This window comes from Merops nubicus, unplaced genomic scaffold (genome assembly GCF_000691845.1).
Source record: "Merops nubicus isolate BGI_N331 unplaced genomic scaffold, ASM69184v1 scaffold7696, whole genome shotgun sequence".
NCBI classification, from domain to species: domain Eukaryota; kingdom Metazoa; phylum Chordata; class Aves; order Coraciiformes; family Meropidae; genus Merops; species Merops nubicus.
This window is the reverse complement of record NW_008616879.1, coordinates 20746-35430: the sequence shown is the minus strand read 5'-3', so window position 1 is coordinate 35430 and position 14685 is coordinate 20746. Positions and strand designations below refer to the sequence as shown.

At 41.9% G+C, this 14685-nt stretch overlaps 1 protein-coding gene across 2 annotated transcripts in view; it reads left to right on the top strand.

Moving 5' to 3' along the window:
• Window positions 1-512: 512 nt before the first annotated feature.
• The window catches only part of PRDM10 (PR domain containing 10), a 32017-nt gene continuing 17844 nt past the window's right edge, over window positions 513-14685 (top strand). Inside the window, exons 1-9 of one of the 2 annotated variants that reach the window (XM_008942960.1) lie at window positions 513-605; window positions 2375-2539; window positions 4154-4213; window positions 8056-8263; window positions 8647-8888; window positions 9890-10093; window positions 12382-12454; window positions 13110-13227; window positions 14222-14351. In XM_008942960.1, the coding sequence (XP_008941208.1) occupies window positions 513-605; window positions 2375-2539; window positions 4154-4213; window positions 8056-8263; window positions 8647-8888; window positions 9890-10093; window positions 12382-12454; window positions 13110-13227; window positions 14222-14351 (1293 nt within the window). The remainder of the gene's footprint in view (window positions 606-2374; window positions 2540-4153; window positions 4214-8055; window positions 8264-8646; window positions 8889-9889; window positions 10094-12381; window positions 12455-13109; window positions 13228-14221; window positions 14352-14685) is intronic. The other variant, XM_008942961.1, reaches the window with a different exon arrangement.

Here is a 14685-nt window from a genome sequence, read left to right as displayed (position 1 = left end):
TAGTGTTTTCATATTGGAAGCTTAAGGTAAATTTTCTTCACTGTTCATTGCTTTCTAGGCCTGTAGGTGGCTAGAAGAATCATGTGAAGAATACTTAGTGGCCTGCTTGTGGCCAAGGGAAGAAGTGAAGGAGGAATTCTGTGTAATCTTTCAGTGAAGGAGGCGTTCAGTGTAATACTTGAGTGCAGTTGTAGCAATGGTTGACTTGTTTCCTTCTTAATAGGACATGGAAAGTGTTCTACAGCAGAACTTGAGCATTGTCAATGCAAGTGAATGCACATTTGTGAGGCCAAGCCTCTGTTGCTCTGGCAGTGTGTTTCTGTAGGGTGATGGCTGATGATAATGCCTCATACCTCTGTTCTGTGTGTCACTCTTGTTTTAATATCTTTGTCCTCTTCTTTTTCCCTTTTCATAGCCATGTTACTGAAGATCACCTTGTCTTCTGGAAGTAGAAACACAGTGGACAGATGAATCTGTTCGGCCAGATGTTCCTCCAGTAGATCTCTCTGCTCATGGAGCACCACAGCAGGGAGGAGATGGACTCAAAAGAGGAAAGTCCTCAGGTGTGGGCTGACTCTGCTGAGCAGGAGCAGAACACTGCTCAGGTGACCAGTGCCTTCCAGAGCGCTCGGGTTTTGCTGGGGCTGAACTGGGCTCGGTGCAGCAGCATAGCAAGCTGGCAAACCCCTGTGACCCTTTCTTAGTCTGGAAACTAGGCTTTCATTTATAAATTCAAACATGTCTGTAGTGATTTTACATTAAAGCTTCAGCAAGTGAGCTGTGGAAACCACAGTGGTGAATACAGAGACGTCTAAAATGAGCTGAAGAACACCAGCCAGAGGCTATAGAAGTTTCAGTGTCCAAATATATGTATAACCGTGGGAAAGTGAAAGGGTATTCAGATTAATTAATATTAGCAAAATCTGTGGCAGCCCATTTTGATGGCGTCAGTTGGAACTGTGGGTGGACCTTTGGGAAAGTAATATGAATAATTTTTTCCAGTCAGGTATCTGGGTAGTGGGGAAGGGAGAAATGTTAGTCGCTAGTGACTAATACAGCCAGATTTGGATGTGTGCAGCTAGTCGTTCTGCCTCTGAGACTGTACAGCTGAGGATTTCTCTAAACTGATTTATTCTGTAAAATATTATATGCTGCATGTCATTTGACCCCTGAGCTGGGAAATTCTGATGCTCCTGGTAATTTCTATCTTTGAAATTTGCCAAGAAAGGCAGTTTTCAGTGGCCCGTGTTCTTATCTTTCCAACCGGATAACCATACTGCTGTTTGCACATGGCAGTTAGAAGGCTTAATTAGTCATTGCAGAGCACTCTCCAAATGCAAAACCCTGCACATACCCTTGCTGTAGTGTTTGCAGGAGGATTTATTGTGTGGAATCAGCACTTAGCAACCACGGGGGAGTACCAGGTGAAGCAAAGTAAATAAAATATCGAACTGCAGCGTCATTTTATGTGAAGGCATTTTGTGTGAGGGTGAATATGGATAATAAAAGTAGGTTTCCTGCAAGCTGTCTGATTTTCCCCATGTGCTGAAAATGGTTTTCAGCATGTAAATGTTGTCAAAAGATGAACATGCTTGTTTCCACTGGAACTGAGTATTCCAGCTTGTTTGAAGTAGGACACTGGTCATCATTTGTGATCGTAATGTTCTGTCAAAATCAACTATTTTGGGTTTAAACTGCTGCCCCAGACATAACTTGTTCCAGAAGTCCTTGGAATAGTTGCTTAATATTTTCAGTTAGATGTTTCTCTGTTTAAATAGTTGAATTTTTTACTGGTACTGCATGCACTTACTCCAGAGAAGCAATCTAACATACACCATTGCTTCCTCTTGCTAGCTGCAATCCTCTTTCTCAGAGTAGTATCAAAGTTAATAGATTCTGTTAGCTATTCATCAAACAGCAAAAATTATCTCCAACTACAGAACTAGCTGAATGAAGTAATTATCATAAATCCAGAAAGCAATATGGGAATAAAGGGAAACAATATACCAATAAATCCCATAGATCTGCTAGTTCAAATCTGAGTCGTCTTTTCTTAAGAATTTTCAAAGGGTGATCCAGGTATCTAAGTATTAGAAGGTGCCCTTTATACCAGTTAGGTCTTGAGTTAAAATGCAACATAAAACCAGAAACTGATGGCAGTTCTTATGTCCAGATTTCCATGTTGCTAGCATAATTCAGATGAGATTTTAAATGTCTGTTTTCAAAACAGCTGCCTAGGTAGCTGGGACACCAGGTGCTCTCTGCTTTCCAAGGCACCTCTGCAACTTGTGTGGTTTGCCTTGTTTCCCACAGGTGTATAATTGCAGAAGTTTCAACACAGGGTCTGTTTGGTGTTTTTTTTTTCTCCTTCCAGGTGCACTTTGTCCCTGAGGGGGGGACAGTGGCCCAGATTGTGTACAGTGATGAGCAGGACCGTCCCTCGCAGCAGGTGGTCTACACGGCAGATGGCACCTCCTACACCTCCGTGGACACCTCGGAGCACACGCTCGTTTACATCCACCCTGTGGAAGCTACACAGGCATGTGTGGTTCTGGGCACACCCCGTTTTGGCACCTAGAAAATAAAGCAGTCTTATTTGAGATGAAACAGCCAAGTGATGAGACTGGAAAATAGCAGGCAGTTGCTCTTCACACTTTTTATCTACCCGTTGCCGAACAGGGACTTCATGCTGTTCATTTATCTGATGTGCAAATGTGTTAATCAAAGGATGTTGAGGCTGTGAGTTGTGAACTGCTGGTTATTTCACTGAAGGTGGAAGAGATTATAATTAAATCTAAGGTGTTTTCTAAAAACGGATAATCTCTGCAGAATTTCTGCCTCTGTGTTCAGTAAAAACCTCATAGTGATCTGGGCTTTCTGGAAGAGTCCTTGTTTTGCATAGTACAGTTTTCATGACTGATAGTTCTAATCAGTCATGTCTTTTTGCAGAGGATCTCAGTGTGTTCAATCTAATTTAGTAGTCTCTCCTCAAAGAAGTTGGTGATTTTATAGACCTGTGTGCTCTGTCATAATTCTATCAAATTGCTCTTATTTTCTGACAGCATGTGTTTATATGTAATTAATATAGTCTGCATCTGTACCTCTGTGCAGACAGATGAAAAAAGAGGAGTGGGTCTGCTCTGTTGAGGATGGTTTATCCTGTCTGTGCTGACAGGGCAGATTAACAGTGCTACAGAGTGCACATAGTCGACACCCACAGCAGTGCTGGCATGGCCTCGTGCAGCATGGTCTCTCTGGAGCAGTTTTTGGCTGTTACATAAAGACAGCTCCCACGTGGTGGGATGTTCAGAGAGGATAAGATATTTTGTGAGGGTTTTTCCCAGGAAGCTACTGACCAAGTAACTCCCCAACTCTGATTATGATCATCTTTGTCAGAAGAGGTGTAGTATTAAGACTCTGTTGTGCAAGTGAGATGAAATTATTGAAGTGCTAATGGAACTTGTTATATGCTGTGCTTTATTTTGTCAGAGCCAGACTGATACAAGCTCAGATATTTCAAGTTTTGGTAAAGTAAGCAGGGCTGACCTCAGTCAGTACTTAGTTTTCAGCTAAGTCTTGTATTTCATAGAGGGAGGGTCTCCCATGAGGGCTGTTCTTGCAAGCTACTACAAAAATATTGATGTTGGCATGTCTTCTGTGAAATTAAAATACCAATGTCCTGGCCGTGTCAAATTCTACATGTAGGATAGGCCTGTTATCTGCATGCTTTCTTTTGAGGACCTCTTGTGAATTTGCAGAAAGATAAAGTTAATAGTCATCTGTCCTGCCCTCAGGTATTACATAGCATTTATGTAGCTCATGAATTTCTTTCTGTAGAATTTATTAAGTTGGCAATTGACAAAGTGGTTTCTGTATTCAAAAAAGAAAAAAATCCCATGAGGCTCTTCAGGTATGTAGATGAGAAGGGCCATATAAATATGATATTTTTATGGAGCACTACTTAATTTTAGTATAATCTCTATGCATGGCTGTTCACATGGGTAAGTTGAATTAGTCTGCTGTTGGAGTGGGTGCATTAGAACTTAGCAGAGGATTAAATGTGGATCATTTCTTGGTGGCAGGGTGGCTTTTGTGTGAGTTGGGAGTGAACAACCCCGAGGCTGGTTTGATAAGCCTTTCTCACTTTGTCTAGACTCTGTTTACAGATCCGTCCCAAGTGGCTTACGTCCAACAGGATGCCACCACCCAGCAGGTAAGGAAGAGACATTATTGTCCTTGGGCCTGAACCTGTATGGAAACTGTTACTGGAGGTCAAGGGACATTGTTGTGGTGCCAGAAGGTAGTGAGCTATCTCTGAAATTGTCAAATGTCCATCTTCTGGCATGTACTGTCATCCCAGGGATGAGGGCAAAAAGCCTATGATAACAAGCCACTCTTGTCTTAGCTTGCTTGTGCATGAGTGGCAATAAAAGTTAAGAGAGTTTGAGTTTGATCTTTGAAATTCATGTTGAAGAAAAATACTAATTTACTGCCCTGGATGTAATGAAAGATCTTTCAATGCTGTTCCTTTAAATGAGTCAGCAAGCCATTGTGGCTGACTTTGTTTTAATGTGTCATTCTGGGGAGACTGGATTTGCAAGTGTCCTCACACAGATTCTGATCCAAATGTCTTTAAGTCCAGAAAGGGCCCTCAAGGGATAAAAAGTTTGGATCAAGTTCTAGGTTTGCTAGAAGCATCGCAGGAAATTGTAAAACCTGAAGAAGTTCAGTTCCAGGCTCCCTTACCTCACCAGGGCAGCCCTGGTCTGGTGTGCTTGCCAGTGTGGAGTAGGAATGGAATAAAACTGGAGTGTGTGTTTATGAAGTTTGGATTATTTTTATTTTTTTTCCATCCATCATGGATGGGAAGGTTTTGCTGTTAACTTGTATGAGTATCATTGGGAGCTGCATTGTGGTCATTGGATATAGATGCTTCAAATTCTTGGCTTGTCATAGAACTTAAAAAAATCACTCCTTCCTGGTGAGTTCTTAATGACAGGTGTGAATGGATGTGTTAGATCGTAATCATTGCTGAGTGCCATCTTCAAAATGCATATTTATTGACAGTCTTGGGGCAGAGCAAAGGGTTGAATGTGCACTTAAAAGCAATTTCTTCTAGCTGAAAGAAACTGTTGAGGCACAGGCAGGAAATGATGTGACTGACACAGAAACGGTGCTACCCATTTCCTTCCCATTCTCTGGAGGTATTTGGAGTGTCGTTCTGGAATATGACCAAAAATCCTATTTAATGATCTTAAAACTCATTTGACAAATAAATAGATGATCTAATTAAAAACAGATAATTTATTCATGCAGTGACATGACAGCAGAAGTGGTGTGCTGGTACTATCCTGTGTTGTGTAGCAAGGGCACAAGCACTTGTATGTGTGTCCTCAGCCCGTCCTCCCTCCCTACACCATCTGACAGCAGCCCCAGCAGACATTTTTCTTGTGTTGTAGTTAGTTCCTCACTGTGGCAGCTCCTGCTTTTGCAGGTGTTTTTACTCAGTGTTTCAAGTGGGATGTCCCCAAACTGACAACAAATGTTAAAATAATAATCAAAACTCTTCTTATCATTCAGAAGAAACTTTATCCTAGAAAGAAAAAGAAAGGTTTTTAAAAATAAGGCTTTTATTCCTCGCAGTGTCTGACATGGAAGTGAAAGTAAAGATATGTTTGAAGTGTGATTAGTTGTAGGAAATGCTAATATGAGGGACGAATAGACAGAAGCTTTTGTGAACCTCTTGCTGCTGGCAGATCTGGAGGTGTGCCACTGAATAATGATGCCTTTTCTGTTGCCACTTGGCATCAGAAATGTCAATACCAGACAGCTTGGTTCAGCTGTCATCTTGGCGGTTTCCTGCACACTGTCACACAGTTCCCTGAAGTCTTTTTGCTGCAGTTTTTAAACAGCTTCATAAATTACTTGTAGTACCTCTTTAAACAAAGCAACTAGATGTGAAGTTTTAAGTCTGTCTGCTCATGTTACAGGTTTTCTTGCCTGCTCCTTTACTGTTGGCACAAGTCACTGCTCTCAGATTTATCTGTTATTTATTGTGCACTCTGTAGAGGGGCAGAGGCTTTAATTTTAGCATAAAAGCTGCTTAACAGTCAGAGGCACAAACTAGAAGCCACATGATGTCAGCTGTAGAGAAGGCTGAAAAATCAGGAGGGATAACAGTGCAGATTCCTGTAGAGATAAGCAGGGAGCAAAAGACAGGAAAGGTGATTCCTAGGATCTTAATTCTGCTTTGCGCTGTTGCTGAATAGATCAGAACACTGTGGTAATATGCATTAATTCTCATGTTACTGCACCAAGAAATGAGTATGAAAACAATCAAAAATGTTTAGTGTGACCAAATAATGTAAAGAAAAAATAATGTCTGGAATCCTTTAATTGGAGTGCTTGATCTTCTAACAAGATTGGTACACCATCTTGTTTGTATACTGGATCTTGGTTTGCTTGAGAAAAAGGGGGATAGCAAAAAAGAGGAAATCTTTTTTTTTTTAAGGGGAAAAAGTAAAGAAGTGGTGGAAAAAAAGGGGCAAATTTGGAGCTAGAGGAAAAAGGTCCCAAGTGCTGGTTTTACCAACAGCTAAAGAGCTCCTCACATCTCTTTAGTACAGTTTGAAGGCAGCGGGGATAGGACCTTAATTGAAAGCCAAAGGTGGGAGATAGGAAGATCAGAAGTTGCAAAATCCAGGCTGAGTTTTGAAGCCTTTCCCTTTGCCCGTGGATTTACAGGTTTTGTCCAAGTCCATCATCCCTACTTTTAAAAAAAAAATTAAATCCTTCAAATGCTGCATTTTTTGACTTAATGCAGGACTGCAGGGAGCTTTGCATGCAGGGCACTGCCCGTATGTAAGTGACTGATGGAAATGACGCAGTGCTAAAATGAGTGCCTATAATTTTAGGTAACTGTGCTCTTGCCTGCTGCTGCTCAGAGCATGAACCCCACCAACCTGTCCGTGCTCGGCAGCGTTGCCGAATCCCCCCAGCAAATGGCTCTGGAGCAGGGTCCACAAGCAGATAGAGTAAGTGGCCAGGCACCCTTTTCTTCTGAATGTGCGAGTAGAACGAGTTCATTGCCCCATTGTCTCCGGTGGTGACACGTGTCTGAGTGATACAGAGGAGATGTGAGAAGGCTGTAGTGCAGATTTGTGCTGTCTTTCATAGTCTCACCATGGAATGTGTGGAGTGTGGGGTTTTTTTTTAGGAGACATCGTGTGTTTAATACACAGAGAAACCTGTTCTACAGATTGTTCTGTCTTGAGCAGCCACCTTAAAATACTCTTCTCGGCTTTGAGAAGAAAGTTAACAGAAGGTGTAATGCTGGCTGTCAAACAGGACCAACATTTGCTGGGTGTCTTTGCCAGTCTTTTAAAACAGCATTACTGTGTGGAGTGTTTCTTGTTCTCTCCCCAAGAAACCCACCTAGGTGATGGGATATTCCATGCCATGCACTTCAAATTTATTTTTTTTTTTTCAAGGAAAGAAAGGGATAAACTTTAAAATTACTGAAAGAATACAATGCCCTCAACTGTCTTCCATGTTCCATAGTTTATAGCTAGTCCCCATGTTATCTCATCCCTTGTTGATCTCTGTGTGTACTCTGGGGATTGTGTTTTGTCTGACTGTATGATAGAAAAGAGAAGAACGTGTGCCAAAGTTCAGGATTCTCTCACTTGTTCAGAAGTTAAAATGCAGCCTTAGGCTCTGGGTAGTTTCCATGTTGCCTGGACTTTTGTTTCAGACTTCTGTGAGTGTCCAGAACTTCTGATATCATTTTCTTCTCATAAGAAGTCAGTCCTTAACAGATTATAGCTAAGTAGTGACACAGAGCTGTCCTGAACGAGGCTGTCAGCAGCAGCAGCAGTGATGTGAAACATCCCTCAGCAGTCATTTATCATGTTGCTTCACTTTCCCTTGTCCTTATTTCCATTACTGAAGGATGCAGAAAGGGTAGAGTAGCAAGAACCTTCACTGCTTGTCTTTGTGAGAGTGTTTTTCTGCAGAAAGCAGTTTTGATTGTTTCTTTGTGAATTCTCTCCTCAGGCATCATTACCGGTGCATAACCAGGTCTTGCCTCCTATGGAGGCAGTGGATGGTTCTGACCCTTTAGCACCTCTGGAGAATCAAATGGGAAGGATGGAAACAAAAGAGGAAGATGATGAGGATGAAGATGAGGATGAAGATGGGGAAGACACTGACATGGATGAATGGGATCCAGATCCACCTCGACCCTTTGATCCCAATGATTTGTGTAAGCATGTGAAGTAGGATGTAGTTTGTTAGCTACTTCTCCCTTTTTGTTTTTTCCATTCCATCAGCACTCTAGTAAATTGAGCCAAAAACCATTTGGCTTTTTTAGCTGTAATAAACAAACCCCTTTATACCCAGAAAAGTAGAGTTGTGTTGAGCTGCCTTACTGAAAACATAAGATTCTGTCTCAGGCAAAGTCTCTGAGCTGCATTGTTCCTCGTTCTGCAGGAAGCTGCCCTCTCTAATGCTTTAAAATGTAGACTGACTAGTGGAATAAATGTTCCCACAGCTGTGCCAGAGATGTTTAGAGAGAGATAAGGCTGTCTCCTCAGAGCTGGTGCGTGAGCGCCTGACAGACATGTCCTCTCTGACTTTGTCTTGCAGGGTGTGAAGAGTGTAATAACGCCCATCCCTCTGTGTGTCCAAAGCATGGACCTTTGCATCCCATCCCAAACCGGCCAGTGCTGACCAGGGCTAGAGCCAGCCTCCCCTTGGTGCTCTACATAGACAGGTTTTTGGGAGGTGTGTTCTCCAAAAGGCGTATCCCAAAGCGCACACAGTTCGGACCTGTGGAAGGACCCCTGGTCAGACAAACTGAACTGAAAGACTGCTACATCCATTTGAAGGTGAGAGTGTGCATACAAGAGTAGAGGAGGGAGCAGTTTGTGATTAAGCTTTCATTTCCATGAGTTTTGTCACTCTGCCTTGATTGGTTACTTCACTGGAGATGTTAATTCCATCTCTGAATGTAACTCAGAAATATCCACAGAATTGCTTTCAGTTGAAGTCAGCTCTGTTATTCAGGGAGACACAATAATCACAGGGAATGTTCTGGCCTTATGGTGTTATGACATATAAAACTCACTGTGGAATGCTGTGAATCACTTTGACATAGGCTGAAGCAGCATCTGAACATAAAAACAGCAGCTCCAGCTGAGGAAGTTTGGCAGTCATTACTTTGTGGCATGCTGTAACTTGAGTTAAAAATATTTTTCTTCCTTTTCCCTGCTCTCCCTGACAAGATGTAGGGGAGAGATTTTCCTCCCTTCCTTTGTGCCAAATTGTTACTGTGAGGTACAATGGATTTGATTGACTGTCATCAGTTTTTGGACTGGTTTCGTGATAGGATTTGGTCCTTTATTTGCTGGAGATTAGGTCTACAGTCTTAGGAGCGTTGGTCTCTGATGGTCAGTGTCTGACGAGGAAGTTGTGACCACAAACAGGTTGTCACCCCACAAATTCAGCTAAAGCAGTGCTGCTTTCAGCTTGAGGCAGTGTCACAAGCCAGGAAGTGAAAGGAGAAGTGGGTGACACCAGTGACAACTGATGCCATACAGCCTGCTAAAGCCACAGTGTCTTTATAGCCACACATCAGTGAATGCTTCTTGCCCTTGAAAGCTGTGGAAGGGTCCATCGTGTCTCCCTAGTTAAAGCTCTGCCTATTTTTAAGTATTTTTCTAAGTGCTGCCTGTTTCTGGGTCCCTGTTAGCAGAAAGAAAATTAGCCATGCCTTCAATGCTTTCTTAATGTTAAAGTTGCATGGGCACAGCAGTGTTTTTAGCAACTCAAATTCTTTTGATCCTGCTGCCAGGCATTTACAGTCACATACAATTGGATTTTGCTGCAGGTTTCCCTTGATAAGGGCGACAGAAAAGACAGAGAACTGCAAGAAGACCTGTGGTTTGAACTTTCTAGCGAGGCTCTTTGTAACTGGATGATGTTTGTGCGTCCAGCTCAAAACCACCTCGAGCAGAACCTGGTAGCCTATCAGTATGGCCACCATATTTATTACACGACCATTAAAAACGTGGAGCCCAAGCAGGAGCTCAAGGTATGGCATTGCTCATGTTTTGTGACTCATTTTTCTGCTGATGAAATCAAAACTTAGACTTGCTACCTAATAAGTGCATCTCGGAGTGCCTGAAATTATTGCTGTAAGTAGTTTTTTTTCTCTGATAAAGCACATGGTAGTCTGAATCAAATGTCATTGAGGTCAGTAAGTAGTTAGCCATTGGGGTGTGGATTTTTAAATGAGTTTTGACTCATTTATAAGATGAGGAAGTTTAAAACAAGAGTATGTAAATGATTTGTCTGGCATTGTCATGCTTTACACTGCATATATTTTGCTGATGCAACCTGATTTTTATAAGCAGTCTTACTCTTTCTAGTTCTGGATAAGTTTTCCAGTTAGTCCTCTGTGACCTTGACTTGTTTTCTGGTGCCTTAAGTGAATATTATCTTTCACTTTACTTGAGCTTCCTGGGACTTTGAAACTTTGCATGTGAAAAATGATGGATATTGTGACTTCTCTGAGTTATTTTTCCCTCTAAAAGCATAGTGATCACTTTGAGCTGAAGGCAGCATAGTTGGCTGAGACTGCCTTAATTTTCAACATCTGTTGGGGAACTGGTTGTAACCAAAAATCTTTCATATTGGGAAACTGCTTGTTCCTCTTCAAATCTTCTCTTAGACGAAATTTGAATACTGTTTTAAAAACACTTGGCTAACTCATGGCAAAACCTGCTTATATGCTCACTGCTGATTTTTTTTTTAAGAGTAGGATTCTTTTTGATTCCTCTGAAATCTGTCCTTAATTCATTTGAGCTGATTCACTAGAAACAGTGTTTGTCTGTTTTAAGTGTATCTAAACATAAACTAAATTTGAATCCTGTTTTAAAAACACTTAGCTAACTCATGGCAAAACCTGCTTATATGCTCACTGCTGATTTTTTTTTTAAGAGTAGGATTCTTTTTGATTCCTCTGAAATCTGTCCTTAATTTATTTGAGCTGATTCAGTAGAATCAGTATTTGTTTTAAGTGTATATAAACATAATTTTCTTAATCAATTTGCAATCATACTTTAATGAAGGCTGCACAGACCTGCATGTAGAAGCACCATTTTTCTTGCTTTATGCATTGATAAGGGTTAATCAAAGGATTATGCAGGTGGTCGAGTCACTGTCCCTGGAGGTATTAAAACAACTTGTAGGTGTGGTACTTCAGGACATGGTTTAGTGGTCATGGTAGTGTTGGATGATGGTTGGACTTGATCCTAGAGGTCTGTTCCAACCTTTATGATCCTATGATTGTGTCTTTTGCGGTAAAATCGGACAAAATTTATATGAATGCCCTAAATCCACACCCCTGGGGAGGGAAACACATTACAGAGCCTAGGTCATTTGCTTGCAATTATCAAACCAAAGCTTGAAGTAGGAGGATCTAGTTGAAGTAGAGAACTTCTCTATTGCATGGCAGGTGAGCAGTCCAGGAGCTCCAGGCTTTCTTCTTTGTCCAGCTAGTGAGATTCCTGCAGAGTAACACACATCTGCTAGTGAGTCCTTGAAGGAGTTAAAAATGCCACTCACTGCTGCTGTGAAAATGCCTGCAACCCACTGCAAGTTTAAACTTGCCCAGATTTTTCATACTGAAAATCCATTCATGCCTTCTTTGAGAAATCTCTTCTAAAATGGAACCATTTTAATCAAACAGTAAGATGAAATGAGAAATGATGAAAGAATTTGCATCTAAACGCGAGCATCTGATTTCAGGCTCTATTCAGCCTTGTCCTTCTGCAGTGTTTTCTGATGAAGGCTTCTGGAGTCCCTTGTATAATGCAAGTGGGTCCATTGTACTGCAGCCTTGCAGGTCTTTGTTTTGAGAAGCAGGACAATCCTTCAGAAGTTGGGAAACATTTTAAAGGAGTTGCTGTGGATGGTGCTACCTGTGGTCTGTGTAAGGCAGGGAAGAAATGGGAAATCCCTGGGGCTGATAACTTTTTCCATTCCTCTTGGTACAGCAAGTAACATCTTTCTGCTGACATCCATCCTTTGCAGTCAAGTCTGAAGAGATAAATCTTCTTTCCTTTTGAGCTACTGGTAGCCATGTGTGAGATTAACATTCATATTAGGAGGCTATACCTTAAAATTAAATGGATATGCTTTCTGAGCAAAGCTCTTTTATTCCTCAGTGGGGGCATATTGATCTCAACAGGCTTTGTTATTGAGGATGAAAGGAGCAATAGGAGTTAGTGGTTGAAGCAAGTGAAATAAATGTATTGCTTAAAAACCATTTTCAAATGAATTCACTTTAGTTCTGGTTCCTGCTGTTTTTTGCTGCAGGTGTGGTACGCTGCCTCTTATGCAGAGTTTGTGAACCAGAAGATCCATGACATTTCTGAGGAGGAAAGGAAGGGTAACTTGGGCTCTTCTACTCTCATTTTTTGCAGTGTGAATGGTGGCTGGGTGTCGTACTTCTTAGTTTCAAGTATGTGGCCTGTATAGTGCTCCCAGATTTCTGCTAGGTTAAGAGAAGTTGAACCAGATCTAGATTGTATTATTGGAATTTATTTCTACTAACTCTTCTCATGCTAATATTACAATAATTTAACCTTTTGCCTCAGTTTCTGGGAAGCATTAGATTGCTGCTGGAAAGAGTTTCTGTACTTGATGTCTAATGCTGAGTCCATGTCAGAAACCAATGTGCTACTGCTTTCAGTTGAGGATTTTCTCTTGACCTCCCCTAATTTAAGGCAGAGACAGAGTCTTGTAGGTGCTTTCCCATGGAGGATAACTTTCAAAATCTCCCTGCATTTTAAGCTGTGTTTATAGTCCATGTGAATTGTCCCCACTGACCTTTTTGTCTTTGTGATGATCTGTAGTCATGCCACAGTGCAGAGGGGATAAAAGCGAAGCTAAAAGGAGCAGTGCTGGGTATTCTGCAGCCTGTCAAACCTTCAGGGGAGAAATATGGCCCCCAGAGGACAGAAAAGCTTAGGGGGGAAAAAAATATGAGGCGTTTAATTGGTGGTGACTGAAATGCTGTTATTGACATTTCCAACTGAACATAGTTCTCAGAGAGCAAGAGAAGAACTGGCCGTGTTACGAGTGCAACCGCCGTTTCATGAGCTCGGAGCAACTTCAGCAGCACCTCAACTCCCATGATGAGAAGCTGGACTTCTTCAGCAGGTACTGAAAGCTTTGGTTTTGTGTGTCACTATGGTGCTGCCCCAAACCTGCAGAAAGGGGGGTCTTTGCCCTACAGATCTCACTGACCATCTCTGGTACCCATGAGAGAACACCTCAGCACCAGGAGGTAAGAATAATGCAGCAGAAAACTGGTTGGTGGAGAAAGACTTTGCAAAAGAAGTAGCTTGAGGAAAATAAATAGCCTGTTGAAACTGCTGAGATTTTTTGGGGGAGGGGGGCTGCTTTGGGACTTCTTTTTGCTAGTGACTTAAAGGATTGCAGTATTTCTGTACCACAACATTGAAATACTGATGCTTCTCAGGGGTAAGCAGATACAGAGCATGGAGGACAAGACCTCTAGTGCTTTGTCTCTCACGGGGCTGGCAAGATAGTTTATCCTGACTCATTAAAAGCTGAATCTAAAAACCTTATTTAGAGAGTAGAAGACATTGGTGCCTTCCTTTTCCTGAAATTTAGCAAGTGGCTGTGTTCTGTTTTGTTGTGAGTTTGTGGTTTTGTGTGTGTTGTTTTTTTTGTTTTTTTTTTAAAAACAGAAAATTGTTCCTCTCAGTCCTACTGCCTGGCCTCAATGGCCAAGTGCCTTTTTGGGGAGGGATGTTATGGCTTCATGTTTTAAATTGGTTTCCTTGTGCACTTCTTCCATCATGCTTTCCAGCATGTTGTACACTGGGGTGTTGGAAGTAAGAGTTGCTGTGGCAGAGAACTTGCTAGAAGCCAGTAGTCCTCTTGGTCCCATGATTACTGAAATAAATGTTAATGTGTTCTGGATTTTTGATTTCACACAGAGCACAAAACAGATGCCAGCCAGGACCCTGGGTTTTGTCTACCAGAATTTCTTCAGGTTTTATTTACTGCAGGCTGGTGTTACTGAGTTGAATGGGTGAATAGTGATGCTGAGAAAGAACACAAAGTCAGCAGAGATTGCAAATCCGTCTTGTTTTGTCTCTAACCTGGAGCACTGTGTGTTCTGCAGAGCCAGAGGCCGAGGTCGCGGGCGAGGAAAGAGGAGGTTTGGACCAGGCAGACGCCCGGGGCGCCCTCCCAAATTCATGCGTATGGAAGTAACCAGTGAAAATGGGGAAAAGTGTGAAGAGGGGATGCAGGTATATTTTTGGGGATGGAGAGGAGGGGAGTGTAAACTCTTGACTAAAGGAATTGGAAGCATCAGTGCAAACCGAGGGTGTGCTTTGGATTTAAACCCAAGTAATTCTTGGTTTTCTATCTGTGATTCTCTGCCAGGGGAGGAGCACTCTGCTTCTATAAAAATGATAAAATCACTTGCATTTCTAAAGCAACTTTCATCCCAAAGCACTTAGCAGTGAGATAGGCTATTGCAGCAGTTTATGAGCATCACAGAAGTAATTTAGACCAGTAAAACTGTAATGGGAATTTAGGTTTGTATTTGTCCTTTCTGGAGCATGAGGTCAGAGCCTGCTC